This window comes from Ovis aries, chromosome 25 (genome assembly GCF_016772045.2).
Source record: "Ovis aries strain OAR_USU_Benz2616 breed Rambouillet chromosome 25, ARS-UI_Ramb_v3.0, whole genome shotgun sequence".
NCBI classification, from domain to species: domain Eukaryota; kingdom Metazoa; phylum Chordata; class Mammalia; order Artiodactyla; family Bovidae; genus Ovis; species Ovis aries.
In genome coordinates, this window is record NC_056078.1 from 23,362,922 (window position 1) to 23,382,413 (window position 19,492).

Here is a 19,492-nt window from a genome sequence, read left to right on the forward strand (position 1 = left end):
GACTGATGGACATGGGGAGAGGGGAGGAGAGGGTAAGATGTATGGAAAGAGTAACATGGAAACTTACACTACCATACGTAAAATAGACAGCCAATGGGAATTTGCTGTATGGCTCAGGAAACTCAAACAGGGTACTGTATCAACCTAGAGGGGTGAGATGGAGAGGGAGATGGGAGGGAGGTTCAAAAGGGAGGGAATATATGTATACCTATGGCTGATTCATGTTGTGGTTTGACAGAAAACAATGAAATTCTGTAAAGAAATTATCCTTCAACAAAAAAATAAATTAAAAAAATAAATAAATAAAAGTGGTAAAACAAACAAAAAAAACTCATAAAAAGAAAAAAGAGCAGGCATACAATTTTTATTACTGAATTTCATTTCAAATGAAAGGATAAAAATCATATTATTAGGGCTCCCACAATAAAGTACAACAGAGTGAGTAGCTTAAAAAAGAGAAATGTCTCACAGTTATGGAGGCTAACAGTTCAAGGTCAAAGGGTCAACAAGACTGATTTCTTAAACCTCCCTCATTGGCTTACAGATGGTTACTTCTCACCGTGACATGTTCTTTTCTCTGTCCACACATCCCTGGTGTCTCTTTCTGTGTGTTCTAATCTTCTAAGATTGGATTAGATCATATTGGATTAGGGCCCACCATCAAGATTCCATTTTAAACTCAATACCTCTCTAAAGACCCTACTTCAAAATACAGTCACATTCCAAGGTACTGAGGGCTTGGGCTTAACATATGAATTTACGAGGAACACAGTATAGTCTTCAACAGCCCTCACTTACAAATGATACAGAAAATATAAAACAACCATCATCTTTTAAAATATACTTTAAAATGGGCCAAAGAACTAAATAGACATTTCTCCAAAGAAGACATACAGATGGCTAACAAACACATGAAAAGATGCTCAACATCACTCATTATCAGAGAAATGCAAATCAAGACCACAATGAGGTACCATTTCACACCAGTCAGAATGGCTGCGATCCAAAAGTCTACAAGCAATAAATGCTGGAGAGGGTGTGGAGAAAAGGGAACCCTCTTACACTGTTGGTGGGAATGCAAACTAGTACAGCCACTATGGAGAACAGTGTGGAGACTCCTTAAAAAATTGCAAATAGAACTGCCTTATGACCCAGCAACCCCACTGCTGGGCATACACACAGAGGAAACCAGAATTGAAAGAGACACATGTACCCCAATGTTCATCACAGCTCTGTTTATAATAGCCAGGACATGAAAACAACCTAGATGTCCATCAGCAGATGAATGGATAAGAAAGCTGTGGTACATATACACAATGGAGTATTACTCAGCCATTAAAAAGAATACATTTGAATCAGTTCTAATGAGGTGGATGAAACTGGAGCCGATTATATAGAGTGAAGTAAGCCAGAAAGAAAAACACCAGTACAGTATACTAACGCATATATATGGAATTTAGAAAGATGGTAATGATAACCCTGCATGTGAGACAGCAAAAGAGACACAGATGTATAGAACAGACTTTTGGGCTCTGTGGGAGAGGGAGAGGGTAGGATGATTTGGGAGAATGGCATTGAAACATGTACACTATCATGTAAGAAATGAATCGCCAGTCTAGGTTCAATACAGGATACAGGATGCTTGGGGCTGGTGCACTGGGATGACCCAGAGAGATGATATGGGGAGGGTGGTGGGAGGGGGGTTCAGGATTGAGAACTCATGTACACCCATGGCAGATTCACGTCAATGTATAGCTAAACCAATACAGTATTGTAAAGTAGAAAAAAATAATAATCATCATCATTAGATTTTAACACATTTTTAAACCCTGTATGTCAAAATAGTAAGTCACCATGATTTTCTCTCTGTAAGTTAAAATCTGGTGTATCAGGAGAGTATTGGGAAATCATTCTAATGCATATGTATGTATGTATATATGAATATATAAACTTCTATTAAATTAGAAAACTGTAATGATTATAAATGTTAAAAAATAATAATAATAAAATATACTTTAGGATTTTGTTTGTTTGTTAGATTAACAATCACAACTAATTAAAGCTTGTAAGTAATCTTGGAGCTATTAAGGAATGATAACAAAGCACATGTAGATCCCACACCAGTTCCACTAGCTCTCTAGATCAAAGAGATGGCATAACAGAGCAGATATTTACATGACAAACATATAAACAGCTGTAGCTAAATGTCCTAATCCAGAAAGCACACTTATTCCCAGAAGGAAAAAAAAAAATATATATATATATATATATATATATATAAACTTAAACACATCTAGGAAAAGATCACACACTGAGAATAATATCAAATATTAGTTTCTTTCCATTTTTACTTAGCTCCTTAAAACTCAAAATCAAACAAACAAAAAGCAAAGCAAGTTTGGACTCTACCATTCATTTATTCAACAAATATTTATGGTGCACCTGCATGGCAGTAAGCTTCATTCTACTGAGGGGAGAGAGAATAAACAAACACAAAAATAATTGTATAGCATAGTAGTGGTTATTGACATGTGCTGTGAAGAAAGTAAACAAGGGTATGGAGACAGATGAGAGATGGGAAATATAGATTTGGTATCAGAGAAGGCCTATATGATTAGAGAATAAGGACCCCAAGGAAGTAGAGAAGACTTTTGAATATCTGGGGGAAAATATTCCAAACAGAAACTGCAAGGTCTCCCAAATCAATTTTTGTTGGTATGTTCCAGGAGCAGCAGGAAGGCTAGTGTACCTCCCACAGAATGAGAGGAGAACATAAAAGATGAGGTCAGGCTGGCAGGCTACTTTGAGAGAATAGACAAGACTGGGCAGGGATCTGGGAGAGGGTGCAAAGCACTTAGGAAGCTGTTGCAGTAGCCCCAGTGGAGACCACCTTGGCTTGCTCCAGGGAGCAGTGGTGGAGTTGTTGAGAAGTGGCGGAATTCTGGTAAATCTGAAGTGAGTCAACAGGGTTTGCTTATAGATTGTGTATGGATTATGAAAGAAACAGGAGGTCAAGAATAACTCTATGGCACATAACCTGAGCAACTAGGTATAGAGATAATACAACTTTAAAAGAAATGAGTAGGGAGGAGGAATCAAGAGTTGAGCTCAGACATTTTAGGTTTGCCTATTAGAGTTGCTAAGCTGGAGACTAGTATACAATTCCAGAGTTGAGAGAAGCTATGAGCCAGAGATATGTTTATTGTGACTTACATTTTCATTTTAACTACTCATGTATCAATGGTTTTGCTAGTCTTAATAAAAATTTCAAAGATATTTGAGAACACTATTTGTTTTCCAAAGTCAGGAAACAATGAGATCTCTGAAAACAAAGGATAGCTAGAGAAGTTATAGGACTTAGCTTTGGGCACTCCCAACATTGAGAGGTAGTTATCCCACAGGAAACCCAACCATGAACCCTATTAATCCTAGGATATATGGCTTTTGCAATTTTAAATGTAACTGTTTGGAAGAAAAAAAAACTTTTTTTATACAGAGCAATGATTCAGAGGCAAATGCAGCCTTCAGTAAAAAATGTAAAGTTAATGCTAATTATAGTCTCCTTCTCTTCAAATGTTTTCAAAAATGAGGAGAAAAATTATCAAGATGCTGAATTAAGAAAATCAAGGAGAAATTAAATTCATGCTGCTATGTACAGCTAAATCAAGCATTAATCATTCTGGTGAATCAATAACCAATAGTTTTAGCCAAACTGATTTAAAGAAATGCTGAGCAAGAAAAAGCAAAAGGATAATTCTTTCCATCAGCAACCATTGACTGCTCGAAGGAAACAAAATAAGAAACAAAAAATCCAATTAGCCCAAAGCTGGCCCTAAAATCGAAAATGGGTTGATCTCATATGCTGTAGGTCAAGCATGTCCACAGGGTCCCTTGGTCAATCCAGTCCATCATTCCACTTCCAGCAGTGATTGATGTGGGATATGGTTATGACCCCTAATTCTCTGTTCCAGCTTTTTAAAATAATAATTTATAACCTTTTAACCATAATATTGAATAAACTATGCCAATATGCTTTGCTAACACAAAATTATGAGGTTTTATATGAATTTAGGTGCTACTATCTGTCACCAAATTCATTTTTATCCATTTACTCTAGGCCATCAAATTTACTCCTGTTCTATTCTAACATAAAACTCTTTTTTATTAAAGATGTCTGGGGAAATATATACAAAAATCACCTGCGTCAAACATGAATAAGAAATAACCAACAAAAAGCCAGAATGACTAATGAGATAGTGATTAGATTTGTAGGACCTATAGTGAAGATTTTATAACAACATAATATGGTTTGAATATAACCCATCAGTGATTTAAATGATGATGTTCAGTTTTAAATTGATTAGGTCATGTCCATCTTATTTCTCATGATTGTCTCTAAGTTGAGAAAGCCATTTTTGCCTTATTTTTTTAAGTTAAATATTTAGTCACCAATCTTGAACCCTTTTGGCCAATGCTTGATTTATACATCTTAAAGTTCCTTCTTCAAAGCATCAGGATATTTCCATAGTCCTTTAATTTTAAAACACCATCAATTATAATATATACCATCAATTTAACCACTTCTTTTCAGAATGCAAGTGTAGATAATATTTTGTCAGTAATGAACCTGTCAAATCCAAGGCTGAGCCATGAGTCATATTACACAAGGAAAGGAGAGAACAGAGGGAAAAAAATACTATCTTTGCGTTTCAAAGCTCACTTTCTTGCAGTCCTAAGCAAGAACAGTTGTGAAAGCCATTAGAGAAACAGAAAACTATTTTCTAAATTTATTAACTCCCATTAGCAGAAGCTGGATTTGATAGACTAGAAAAACATAGAGTCATGAAAACGATCTGGTGAGACAGGAAAAAGAAGTAGGGACACTCTCCTTAGCTAACCCCAAGAAACTATGGAAAGAGGGAGCTCAGAGGTAAGAAAGACAAGCAAAACACCCTTATTTCCCCTCTCTGAACTCACCCATACTGGGTTAGGGTCGGGGTAAGACGCGGGGGGAGTGTTCTTTTAGCATGATTGCAGAAAACACTGAAAGCAGAGGGATTTGGCTCCATTTAGCCTTGGGACTCTGGAAGAAAACTGCCTCAGAAGCTGCTGTGAACAAACCCTGGGTTAGCCATAGTGTAATCTTGGCGTCACTGTGTAAATAGTTAAAAGGAAGGCCAGTTTAGCTTTTCTAAGCCACTCTCGATTCCCATGAAGTATGGATAAGACCCAGACCATCCTAGATACCCTGAAGGACAATCAAAGTATGACTGAATTGAAGATTGGTGGGCTTTCCCTGAGCCCACCATGGTGAGAACCAAGGTAATCCTACCGCAAAGGCTGAGAGGTAGAGAGATAATGCCAGACACTTGATGGAGGATGTAGCTGGGACTTGGCATGAAGCACCATCAAGGGCCAAGGTGAGGTTAAAGCATCTGAGGAGAACCATGGACCTTAAGCAAGCTGAAAAGAGCACTCTACCAATTTTATCAGCTATAGACCATATCAGAAAATGCACAGTGGTGCCCAGAGGACTCATGCATAGTAGTGGTCACCACTCAAAAGTCACCATTCAGGAGAGCATTCCAGACCAGCCATCCAGCAGTAATAGACACTAAGTGTCCAAAGGTTACCACATGGATCCAAAGGCCCCATCTCCCATCTCCATGAGCTCACATAAACAACCATACCCCAACCACGCATTTCTGATCCAAAGAACCTGAGTAGTTACCAGAAAGGCTTTATATTGCTGAATCATATCAGTTTGCCAATCTTATTGGCCCAGTCCAATTTAGACTGAGAGATTTATCCCAATCTCCAGGGAATGGGAGCTTATGAGGAATATCAAATCACTTATGAAAGACAGAAGAGCTCAAGTGTATTGTGGATAAATTTGTGATCCTCTACAAGTATCAAAAAGGAAAACTACATTAAAATGTTCATATCCATTCTATGATGCATTCTAATTTCAGAAATGTTAAAAATAGGAGGGAGAGAACACAGAAAAATGTGTCTAAACTGAAGAACTGTAGTATCTTGCAAGTCAGGGTTAAGAATGCAAATTGTTTCCTAAAAGAAAAAAACTCATGAAAATCACAAACCACTTTTGTTAAGCCTTAATTTACAGAGCATTCAGTACTATGAATATATACATATATATATATATGTGTGTGTACTGCTGCTGCTGCTGCTAAGTCGCTTCAGTCGTATCCGACTCTGTGCAACCCCATAGATGGCAGCCCACCATCCCTGGGATTCTCCAGGCAAGAACACTGGAATGGGTTGCGATTTCCTTCTCCAGTGCATGAAAGTGAAAAGCAAAAGTGAAGTCACTGAGCTGTGTCCAACTCTCAGCGACCCCGTGGACTGCAGCCTACCAGGCTCCTCCGTCCATGGGATTTTCCAGGCAAGAGTACTGGAGTGGGATGCCATCGCCTTCTCCCATATATATGTACAGTTGACCCTCAAACAACATGGGTTTGACCTACAAGTGTCCACTCAAATGTGGATTTCAGTAGTAAATACTACATCTGAGGCTGCCTGAATCCACAGCTGCGGAACCGTGAATACCTAGGAATCTCGGATACAGAGAGCCAGCTGTAAGTGATATGCAGATTTTCAATTGCACAGAAGGTATGTACTCCTAACCCCTGCATTGTCCAAAGGTAACCTGTATATACGAACTCAAAGTTAAGCAACTTTCCCAGAGATTATATATATATATATACACATACATATACATATATACATATATATATATATATGCCAAGACAAACTGTGTCAAGGTTCCAAACATCCTAAAGGAGAAGCTCTTGAAAATCTCATTAATCAGGCCATGCTTCCTAGTGTCCAAAAGCCAATTTCTGGGTAGAACATTATCACTTGGCATGAGACTAACCACAGGCTTGGAGAAAGAAGGGAGTGAGGGTGGCTAAGTCTAAGTCAAAGTGCGGGAAAGGTAAATCTTCTTAAGAAGAAATGCACTGGTCACACAAGACAATCACTAAGGAATCCCCTTCAAAGACTCAACTGCAGAGCAATGAATGATTATCAGTTAGGACTCTCCTGGTGACTTCACCACGTACACACCAGCAGGTCACTAAAGATACAGAGCAGTGGTTTTCAACTCTGGCTACACAGGTTGCTATTTAAATTTGAAATTTACAGTCTCCTACCCTAGCTTCTCAAACTTTAAAGTAATACAAATAACATGGGATCTTATTATACCATATATATATATTTTTTTTTTAGTAGAACAAAGAATATATTTCTAGTTGGTGATTTAATATACCTTGTCTTTTCACAGTCTATAGTTTCTCTTTTTATATTTTTAAACACCAAAAACATCTTGTACGGGGCATAGCCGATTAACGATGTTGTGGTAGTTTCAGGTAAACAGCAAAGAGACTCAGCCATATATGTACATGTATCCATTCTCCCCCAAACCCACTTCCCATCCAGGCTGGCACATAACATTGAGCAGAATTCCAAGTGCTATACAATAGGTCTTTATTGGTTATCCATTTTAAATATAGAAGTGTGCACATATTTGATTCAGTGGATCTAGGACAGGGTTCTGCATTTTTTAAGAGTTTCCAAATGAGCCTGATACTGGCAGTCCATGGACAACACTCTGGCAGCAGCAAGGTCTACTTTAGTGACTGTACAATAGAATCACCTGGGAGGCTTTCAAAAATAATGTTAATGGGATCCTACTCCAGATATTCTGATTTGTTTGGCTTAGCTGTAGGCTGGGGCTCTCAGGATGTTTATAAGTTCCTCAAGTGATGCCCTTTTGCAGCTAAGGTTGAGAAAAACTGGTTACAGGTAATTGTAAAGGTAAACTTCATGTAATGTAATACCACACTGTAATTTCAGACTTGTGCATTATGAATCTCTTCCCTCATTTGTGCTTCCTCCACCTAATCTTGGCAAACAATACATGTCTTGGGTACTCAGAATTCTAGAGTCCACCATAATCTAATCCATACATAGATCTACATCACCATAATCTAATACCATAACACTATAATCTAATCCATGCGTAGATCCATAAGTGGCTTGCTGGATAAAGGATAGCTGCAGAACATGGATCCCACTTCTCAGCTCCAGTCATTTCCCTAGAGCTGCTACTAATAGCCCCACTGGGATCTAGGAGAACTAAGCATATCACAAACAGAGCTGATAAAGGAGGTTACTCCCAGGAATTCCTTACAAATTTATTCAAGACGGACACTATCCAACCCTATTAGAAAGACAAAGAAGGGGCACCATTCTGGGACAAGCCTTGCTCCAGGAAGCAGAATCATGCTCACCACTGGCTGATGTAATTGCCAGGCCAGCAATTTTCAGACTGTAATCACCTGGGAGCTTTAAAAATTACTACCTGGTCCTACTCCCAAAGATTCTGATTTAATTAGTTTCCTGTGTGGCCTGAGCACTTGGGAGGTTTATAAGCGCCCCCAGGTGAATTTAACATGCAGTCAGGGTTAAAAACCACTGGGCTAACAGGATCTCAACACAGAGAAACTTTCTAAATTGCCTAGTTAGTACTCTTCCCGCAATGAGGCTTTTGTGTCTCTCACAGGGCTTAGCCACAAACCACTCCATCATAATTATCTCACAAGGGCTCTCAAGTGTGTGTGAGATATTGCACATTTCTTATCCTTCCTTAACCAGTGTGAGTGCAGAGTATCTCCATGAGAAAATGGTCAGTCTAGAGCAGGGGTCTGCAAATTAAGCACAAAGAGCCAAATCTTGCCACTTACCTTATTCTGCAAATAATGCTTTATTGGAACACAGTCACATCCACTTGTTTATATATTATCTACAGCTGCTTTCAAACTAAAACAGAAGAGTAGTTATAACAGAGAATCTATGGCTGTTAACTGGGCTGCACGCCACAGGCCTGCAAGCCTTGTAGTTACGCATCCTCCAGACTGAAGAAAAAGTCAGTGGACAGGAACAAAGACATCAGTGGTTTATTGGTCAGAGAGATCTTACACAAAAGTTCCTGGAGAAACACCCCACCCTTTACAGCAGACAGTGGGCAGGACATGGCAGCAGTCTTCGCTACTAGGCGGAGAAGGAGGCCACTCTTTATCGGGGGAACTGAAGTCAGGTGGGATTCTAAGTTAACAAGGACTAATTAAGCCCTATAATTAAGAGGATTGGATCTAATGTGAGTGAATCGTGGATTGGTCAAGAAGGAGGATCTACAGAAAGCAGAGAACACCCATCTCGAATGGCCTAACCACACAGCTATCAAAGCTGAAACTACTGTGTGGACCAGGGCACAGAAGAAGTTTGCCAACTGCTGGTCTAGCAACATGGAGGTGTCAAGCTGCAGCAATATCTTCTGGGACAAGCTGAGTGTTCTAAAATAGACTAGGGGATTCTATGAAGGGCAGAATCATATCATAAGCAGTGGAAATGTCCACATCTGGGAGTATATGGACATCTGGGGGTATATGGACAGCTGAACCACAATTGCTCCCATCAATCTAGCCATTTCCACTAAGGCAAGTGGACCTGGGCTTATCAGTCTATACCACCTGGTTGCCTACACAACCAGTTTATAAGAAAAAGATCTTACTTCACAGCTAAACTGGAAGTGGATATCTGTGAGATCAATCAGAACTTGTGGAGAAAAAGACTGAAAGAAAAAATATTAACAGATGTGAAGTGGATCAGAGGTAATCAGAGAACCCAGAACAACAAAGCAACAACATTGGTGTATTTAAAAAAATCAGAGTCTGATAGAATAAAAGGTCTAGGAAGCAAGCCGAGAGGAAGCGAAGTATGTTCAGAGACAGACATCTGCCCACAGCTAAGTTCAAAGCTAAAAAGTTCTGGTGGGGGGCGGGGGGGGTTCCCTTGCATGTTCACCATGCACATTCCCATGGACTTGTGCTATTTTAACCAGCTACTAGTTTTTCTTATCCTTATTTTAAGAAGTGGCTTCCTTTTTCTCAACTATTTTGTTTCTCAAGGAATATTGTAGCCTAACAACTTTCCCATGGGAGCAGTTTTCCAACAGTAAGAGAATGCAGAAATTGAAGAATTCACTTTATAAGAAACAACTCAACTATACTGATCATCTTAAAATTTAAAACATTAAAGAGGCAGAATTAAGTTTATTTCTTCATCCCATGATACAAATAACATCTTTATACTTACTATGCTTTGCACATATAAGTACATAAAAGATTTAACTTACTAACTTTCGAAGTTACTTGTTAAGATTATAGTCAAAACTCCAATATTTGCTTTTAAAGTAATCTACAAGAACACTATATGTGCTCATCCCTGTCTTTGAGATTTTCTTGGAATCTTCAAGGTTAATTTTGACATGAATTCTATTGATAGAATAATCAGCAAGTATGCAAAAAAAAGAAGCTTGGAGATAAAACCAAATAAATATAAGTAAAAGGCATCGTGCTCATTCAAAACGGCCCCTAAAATGACAGAAAACAACCACAAACAAATGAAAACTTTTCTGAAAGAAACAAAGGAAATTATATTCTAGGAAGCTAAGAAGCCAAAGCAGGTCCTCTCCCTGCTACCTGGAAGTCAATCAAATCTCTCTGTAGAACAATGGAAATAAACCCTTTGGGCATCAACATCTAGAATGGGGTATATCAGAGAAGTCCTCCATAGGAGTCAAAGAGGAAAGAAAAACATGGTGCTTAGAAGAATTAACAGTTTGTCATCTAGACACTTAAGACAAGGAGAAGAGAGAAATTAGGGGAAAGGCTGAAAGGGGCTATTCTCAAAGGAATTTCATGTGATTCTAGGTACACATAATTCATCGGGGCATATATGACAGAGTGAAGCACAGTTTGGAAGAAAGGTATTCTCTCCTCTTCTGAAAAAGCCCAGTGTCATTCTGCTACTTAAATTTAGAGGCATTGGGACCCTGGCATGTCCATTTCCAGTCTTAAAAATGGGCATCTTTGGCAGTTATCTTCTACATATCAGCTAGATGAAACCAGGCAAAATGGAAAAACATGGCAGATAGACTAGTTTGGGAGAACTGATGAGTCAAACATCAGAGACTTCGAAAACTGGAGATGAAGGGAAGAGCAGAAGAAAAGCTTTACAGGAAAACCTTCATTCTATAATAAGCAAGTGAGGGCCATTACAAGAACCCTTGATAACTGCTACTAATGGAACTTCTGAAGTTTCAGCCACTGATGAAGAGGTAGGAGGCCAGGGAATCAGATGACAAAGGAAGACAAGCATCAGGGCTATACGGTATATGCTCAAGGAAACTGGAAACTGTGAGGCCCCACAGAGGCTATAGTATTATTTTGAGACTAGTTTGTGGTTTGGAAATTGGAAGGATCCATTAAAACCATGATAACTAGGAAACCTTATTGTCCCTCAACAGCATGAGTTTGTGGATCCAAACTTGAAAATTGCTCCAACAGAACTCTCCTTCATATCTCTACTTCTTTCTGTGTGTTGCTCAGCTTTGCACATGATATAACTGTTTAATGCTAGGTAACTGATTAACTATAACCAAAGTCAATTCCCAAAAGCGAGGATGGCAATAGGATCAATTTACCATCATACCTCAGAGGCAGAGCTCTCATGCCAACCTATAATTGTCAATAAGTCAGTTGCCCACCCTGATAAGGTCAGATGTGATCAGAGTGGAAAGGTGACTAATCAGATGGAGACTTAACAAAAAAAGAACCCCTGAAAAGGAAGCAATGGAAAGATAACAGTTTTCAGGGCTGTTCACAAATATTCTCATCCTCCTGGGAACAGAACAAGATCACACATCTAGCATCCCCACTGACCACATGACTTGCTTTGATAAATGCAATGTGAGTGGAACTGACATATGTCACATCCAGGTGGACAATTTAGGAGCCCTTGCATGATTCATAGTGTTCCCTTTCCCTGTTTTAACCATAGTGGAAATAAATATTGAGATGGAATATACATTAGCCTGGGTCCCTGAGTGCCTGAATTAAAGCAGAGACCTCCCAGCCAACTCACTTTAAACATGTAGCTTGAGCAAGAAATGAAACTTTGTTAAGCCAAAATCACTGCAGATGGTGACTGCAGCCATGAAATTAAAAGATGCTTACACCTTAGAAGGAAAGTTATGACCAACCTACACAGCACATTAAAATCAGAGACATTACTTTGCCACAAAGGTCCGTCTAGTCAAGGCTATGGTTTTTCCAGTAGTGAAAACCCAGTAGTATGGTTTTTCCAGATGTAAGAGTTGGACTATAAAGAAAGCTGAGCACTGAAGAATGATGCTTTTGAACTGTGGTGTTGGAGAAGACTCCTGAGAGTCCCTTGGACTGCAAGGAGATCCAATCAGTCCATCCTAAAGGAGATCAGTCCTGGGTGTTCATTGGAAAGACTGATGTTGAAGCTGAAACTCCAATACTTTGGCCACCTGATGCAAAGAGCTGACTCATTTGAAAAGACTCTAATGCTGGGAAAGATTGAGGGCAGGAGAAGAAGGGGACGACAGAATGAGATGGTTGGATGGCATCACCAACTTAATGGACATGAGTTTGGGTAGACTCCGGGAGTTGGTGATGGACAGGGAGGCCTGGCGTGCTGCAGTTCATGGGGTCACAAAGGGTTGGATACCACTGAGCGACTGAAATGAACTGAACTGAAGCTTCAAGAGATTTGAAGGTTGCTTTATCACAGCATAGCCTAGCTCATGCTGACTGATAAAAAATTGAGCAGATATTCTTAAACTTGACCCAATGCATATTATAGAGTATATAAAAGCCATCCCTAAGGGACTCCCAGAAATAGATGTGAAACACTATCAAAGTGGAATAGGCTAAGAGGTCCTACAAAATTAGAGGTGAGAGACAATGATAATGTTTATTACTATTGGTCTAACTCTATATTTACCACTTGAAAACATGAAATATATTTATGTCAGAAAATATATTTGAACCTTTGCCCCCCCCAAAAGATCTTCTGTCTTCATTGGAGATAACATTATGAGGAGCTTGTTATTGTTCTTATCTTCAGGGATTTAAAATTAACTGTTCTAGCTCACATTCTACATGAATCTGACACATAGCAAATTATATTTTGTGGCAAATAAGATTACAGATAAGTCCATTATGTAACAACTGTAGCATGCTTTAGCAGTTTATATCTCCTTCAGAGAGTATACAACATAGAGATGTAAATTCTTTTCATCGCAATTCTGCATAAATAGACTTTCTGCACTGCATTGCTAAACTTCGATCTTAAAAGTGATAAAGTACAGAGGCCTACAGTTGCAATCATAAAAATGTAATTGCTGAGAAAAAAATTATTTCTGATCCATTGGAGGAATTTATTACAGAAGGATGCAACTGTGTAAGTTATCATACATAGAAAATGAAATTGAATGACTGAAATATATCCCAGACTGAACATCCCTGCAAAATGACCTAGTGATTTACCTGTGCCCAAAAGAAAAAAAATAGATTAAAGATAAATCAAGTTTGGTCAGAAAGACTGGTAACTATAAAAAGAGCACAATAAAGATTTATGAATCAATGAATTTAGAAATCAGAGTGACATAATAGTATCTATGACCAATTACTCCAAAAATTAAAATGTAATTTTGACTTTGAGTTATATACAGAGATAGTAAGTAATTTCTGTGGAACCTTGAAAGCAAAGGAATATAACATGAAGATAAATAATGATGAAAGGTGAGACTTTTTTAATGGGGTTACTAAATGATAACTTTATCTGGTGGCATTATGAATTTAAAGATCATTAACTTCTTTTGGAATGTTTTCCACTATAATCAGAGACTATATTACACGCTTAAAATAAACAATGTAACAATTTCAAATTAAACACTTTTTAAAAAAGAATGTGATGAGATATTTAGTATGATGCCATTCTAGTAAAAAAATCTTTAATGGAATTTTTTATTGTATTGATAGGTAATACATGATCAGGGCGACAAGAAGGTTGTTTGTCAAATTCAAATTAATGACTCTGACTTTGAAATGTACTGGTTTTTTGTAAGGAGAATCCCATTATAATGAAAATCAAGAGCTTGGGCAAATAATTTTGTTGTTCAAAAATTCTCTTATTAACATGAGACCATTCTGTGGGTGGCAAAGACAGAGACTTCAGTGAAGATTCAGAGTCATGTAATATCAATTTCATACCAGATATTAGTGTCTTATAGACTGCCAAAGTTCATGATTAAGCTATCATCAGTGAGGCACATGTTTTAAATCATCTTTCCAGTAGGAGATATGCTAAGTAAAAATACGTACAAAGCTTATTGTTAGAGCTACTCTCCTCCCCACCATCCACCTCACAAAGAAGACAAGCAGAAAATGTTTAAATTATCAGAGATACGGTCAGTGTCATTTCTCACTTAAGAAACCCTAGAGTACTTCAAGGCCTTAGAAAAAGGGACAATTTGTCTTAGGGGGGTATGATGGAAGGTAAGCTTAAAGAGGAGTTTTCTCACAAATTCGGGGTTAAAAACAAAAAATTTAAATCTATACTATAGTGTAAGTTTCTCCAAACTCTGCTCTAAGAAAAGCCAATAAATAAAATCTGGGCTTACATAATAAAGTCAGAGAATCATTATGCATATTATCAAGGAATTATTCACTTTATGGAAAGATTTTATCACAGAATAACTTAAATATCTGCTTTTCTCATACATTTTGGTGTTTTAAAATAATTTCCTATCTGACAGATGAGCCACCATGTACTCTGAGGCAAGTCACTGAAATTCTCTAGGCTGTTTCTAGCTGTTTCCTCGTCTGTGTAATAAGAATGGTTTTAACCATGCTGCCTGCCTCACTCAGTTTTCATGACAATTGAACAAGATAATTTGCATAAAAGTACTTTCAAAACTGCATATGCATATTATTACTTTTTTGCTTTTTAAAGAGAATCTGCGGAGGAACTTTCAGAATGTTATCATTATTATTACTAAATAGATACTTTGGTACACTTTTAAACATTTTATTTTTTTAATTTAAATTTATTTATTTTAATTGGAGGCTAATTGAAGGTGGGATGATTTGGGAGAATGGCATTGAAATATATATAATAAAACATTTTAAAAGACAATTTTGGATAACATATCATTCTATAAAAATCAAATCTTTCCATTACTTATTTTTCCTATGTTTCTTAGTACTTTTGCAGTTACTATTCATTGTAATTTCCATGTTATCAATACCTGGATTATGAGAGGCTCCAGTAGTTTCTCTACAGTGAATGTCTGGACCTGCAGGTCCTGAGGATTGATACTCAGTGTGATTGGTGTTTCAGCTGACATGCTGCCTGTGCACAAAAACAAAAAGACATTTACTAATAAAGAAAAAATACTTTCTAGAGGAAAGCACTGATGAAAATCACAGCATATGTGTGATTAGTATTCAAGCACCTCCTCCTGCTATCAGCTGTAGCCCTCAGAGGACAAAGGTGCCAAGTCCACCAACAGAGAAACAAGATATTCCCCAACTGTATTCTCAGGTCATGTTTCTGGGCTTGGGTCCTCCAACAAATTAATTTATGCTGGTTTGTTCATAACTAAAATTATAACCCAGCCAAGGTGAGTTTGCATTTATCAGGAGTCTTAAGTAAAAAATGAATGGCTGAGTTGGTGAGAGATATCTTGCAGCAAACACATGCTTTGAGTTCCATGAAATCATAACAACTAGGGCAGCCAGAGCCCATATTTTGCCTTTTGTTACTGACCATTCAGATGAAGAATCAGGTAGGACTTTGGAAGATATGATACATCTCTCTATTTGGGGAATCATTTGAGGGTTTTGATTTGAAGAAGAAAGTTTTGGGCAATTCCCTTTCCTTTACAGACAAGAAACTGACATAAATTGGCATAGTTATTATAAAAAGAAAGGCAAATCTTCATGTTTGGGCAAGACAAAATAAGAAAAACATTGCAAACCATTCTTTCAGACCTTAATATAAACCTTAAATGTTGGTTCAGTGAGATTTTTTAATAAGAATACATATATAGCAAGTGACCATGTATAGAATTTCATAACATATTCAAAGTAAAACATCAGCCATGAAGACTATTACCCAAATTTCTAAGCCAACAAATCTATATTAACTTATTCACAATCGATAATCACCCAGCAAGTATTTACTGAAGGTTCACAGGATAACAGTAAGAAACACATCTATCCTATGTATAACTTGGCCTATTATTAGCCTATAAACTATTATAGTCTATAGAAGTGTGTGTTACTATCAATGCACAAATCTTTCCATTTAGTTGTTGCCTATTTTCTTTCAAAGTTTCTTCTAAACTTTCTTCTAAGTTTCCTATTTTCTTACAAACTCCATTCATAAAACCAGGGTTGGTTTTGGTTTTACTAATGAACTATGGATAGACAGATGAGTAAGTGAAAGAAACAATGACACATTTTCATGAAATCATGTTTTACCCCAGAATCAGTCCTTTCAACACGCCTCTCAATCTCAGGGATTCTAGGGAAGAGTAGTGTTCTTTTTTCTATACGTCTGCCTCCAACCCCTACGGGAAGTCAGAATCTCAGGGTAGGGTCCATGTTCACTCCAACTCCTTGCCCTGAGAGTCTACCCCATTCTCCTCCTACCTTTCTCAGATCCCACTGTTTTAGTTCCACAAAATCAGCATCTCTCTGCCCTTCAGCCTCTCACGCTCTCTCTAATCCTTCCCCTGGATCCATAAATGTTTTAGTGTATATATCCAAAGATAATCATGATCTCTTCATGTACATGTAACTGAAAAGATCGGTGCTTCACTAAGCCCACACTGCACGCCTGATACATGTGCAGAGAGAGAGATACACAAACAAAACCACCGTGTACAAAAAAAAAAAATTCCTTATTGGCTCTTTTCTTGATGTAATTTAATTCTTAGATAATAATAATTTGTTAAATAGAGGCAAATATTACAGAGCCTAGAAACCTTACTGCTCTCCAAATATATGCCACAGGGTTATACTCCATGACTCTTTTACTACAAAAATGGATATATAAAGTATTCTTGAGAATAATAAGAATCTGCCAAAGACTGTCTGCAGTGACTCAACAGAGAAATTTGTACATATAGTCAAAATTGTGATTTCAAATAAACTCATAATCAGACAAATTCATAATTAATATTTATAATTCTTTCATATATATTATTAAAAACAAAGATAATTATGCTGAAAATTTCAAATGAAACAATTATGACAAATCTAATAATTTAAGAAAGCATTTAAGTACAATTACATCTCTAAATTTGAGTATACTATTAAAAATACTAACACTGTACATACTAATCACTTTGTGTATAGTATCAAAACATTGTCTAGTTAACTGAGGAAACTGATTTGGAGATCAAGGCAATAATAGGCATCAGACTACAGAATTTTGCAAATGAAGTCAAAGGAAGGTCAAAATCTGATGAGTTTTTACCAACCTTTTGTAGCCATAATGCAATGTGAATCCAAAACTAAAATCCTGCTAGGGTATGGGTATTATAACCCAAGGCATTTGCATTTTATAATCCACAAAATTTTAAGAGTTAAAAAGTATCTCTGGAACAGTTCAAGGACACCTCCTACAGCATCCTTCATTACAACAATGTACTGGGAAATGAGATGCTCACTATACCATTAGATGCCAGTGATTACTTTTATAAAGTTCTTCCTCATGTTGAGTTGAAATCTGAAATGTTTTTAACTCCTAACCACTAGAGATAGTTTTATAAAGTGGGAAAGGTTCAGGTTTGGAAACAAGCAGACTAGATTAAACCCCAATTTTCAGAGTTTAAGGAAGGAAAATAAATCTCTTGACAGCAGTAATAGATGTCTCCAGGGATAGTCTGTAAGGCAGAACAAAGTATCATGTGGATACTTCCTTTCTCCCCAAGTTCCCTTTGTCCATATGCCTAAATTTTCTTTACTCCACTTTATTCCTTGCTTTAAATTGAGCTTATAGCAATTTAAAACTCATTCCGTTTAACAAGTATTTCACTTTTAAGTGAAGTTAACTCTGAGAGGTCATGGGGGATACACATTCTATTAACGCTTCAGAAGAGTCCATGAGACCAAGGTGATGTGTCTTCCCAGAGCTCATATATACCCTTTCTGACACACTCAGTACCCCTAACTCTCTACTTAGTCCAAGTCCACTTCCAATGCATATGCCAGCCTCTTTCTGCAACCCAAACTTCTAAGTGCAAATGACAACATGCCCATCCCCATACCTGAGAGGTAGCCAAGAGGCAGCTGTTTGCTGATGAGTATTATGGAGCTCAGACATGCAAGTTGTCCATTTGCATGTACCCAAGGCCTCTCAGGAAGCAACGGTTAGAACTGGACATGGAACAACAGACTGGTTCCAAATAGGAAAAGGAGTATGTCAAGGCTGTATATTGTCACCCTGCTTATTTAACTTATATGCAGAGTACATCATGAGAAACGCTGGACTGGAAAAAACACAGGCTGGAATCAAGATTGCCGGGAGAAATATCAATAACCTCAGATATGCAGATGACACCACCCTTACGGCAGAAAGTGAAGAGGAACTAAAAGCCTCTTGATGAAAGTGAAAGTGGAGAGTAAAAAAGTTGGCTTAAAGCTCGACATTTAGAAAACAAAGATCATGGCATCTGGTCCCATCACTTCATGGGAAATAGATGGGGAAACAGTGGAAACAGTGTCAGACTTTATTTTGGGGGGCTCCAAAATCACTGCAGATGGTGACTGCAGCCATGAAATTAAAAGACGCTTACTCCTTGGAAGAAAAGTTATGACCAACCTAGATAGCATATTCAAAAGCAGAGACATTACTTTGCCGACTAAGGTCCATCTAGTCAAGGCTATGGTTTTTCCTGTGGTCATGTATGGATGTGAGAGTTGGACTGGGAAGAAAGCTGAGTGCCGAAGAATTGATGCTTTTGAACTGTGGTGTTGGAGAAGACTCTTGAGAGTCCCTTGGACTGCAAGGAGATCCAACCAGTCCATTCTGAAGGAGATCAACCCTGGGATTTCTTTGGAAGGAATGATGCTAAAGCTGAAGCTCCAGTACTTTGGCCACCTCATGCGAAGAGTTGACTCATTGCAAACAACTCTGATGCTGGGAGGGATTGGGGGCAGGAGGAGAAGGGGACGACCGAGGATGAGATGGCTGGATGGCATCACGGACTCGATGGACGTGAGTCTGAGTGAACTCCGGGAGTTGGTGATGGACAGGGAGGCCTGGCGTGCTGCGATTCATGGGGTCGCAAAGAGTCGGACACAACTGAGTGACTGAACTGAACTGAACTGAAGGCCTCTCAAGTACAAGACAGAGCCAGAAGTGGAAAGGAAAGGAAAAGAAGCTGACCATCAGGGGCATCACCTCATTCTAACAGGAAACATCAAGGAATACAAGAATTCTAAATCCAGATCTTTATCTTTCAGGTCAATTTGGAGGTATATTTCTCAAGGCAGAAAGATAAGAGGATAGAACCTATTTTAGC

The 19,492-nt window shown here is 38.0% G+C and overlaps 1 protein-coding gene across 9 annotated transcripts in view; it reads right to left on the reverse strand.

Moving 5' to 3' along the window:
- CTNNA3 (catenin alpha 3) overlaps window positions 1–19,492 on the reverse strand; it is a 1,860,557-nt gene that overhangs the window by 1,791,967 nt on the left and 49,098 nt on the right. For all 9 annotated transcript variants that reach the window (XR_009598595.1, XR_009598596.1, XM_004021400.6 and 6 more), the window contains exon 2: window positions 15,206–15,309. Coding sequence is in view for 7 of the 9 variants with exons in the window: in XM_004021400.6 (XP_004021449.1) it covers window positions 15,206–15,309 (104 nt within the window). In the remaining 2 variants the exon portion in view is untranslated. The remainder of the gene's footprint in view (window positions 1–15,205; window positions 15,310–19,492) is intronic.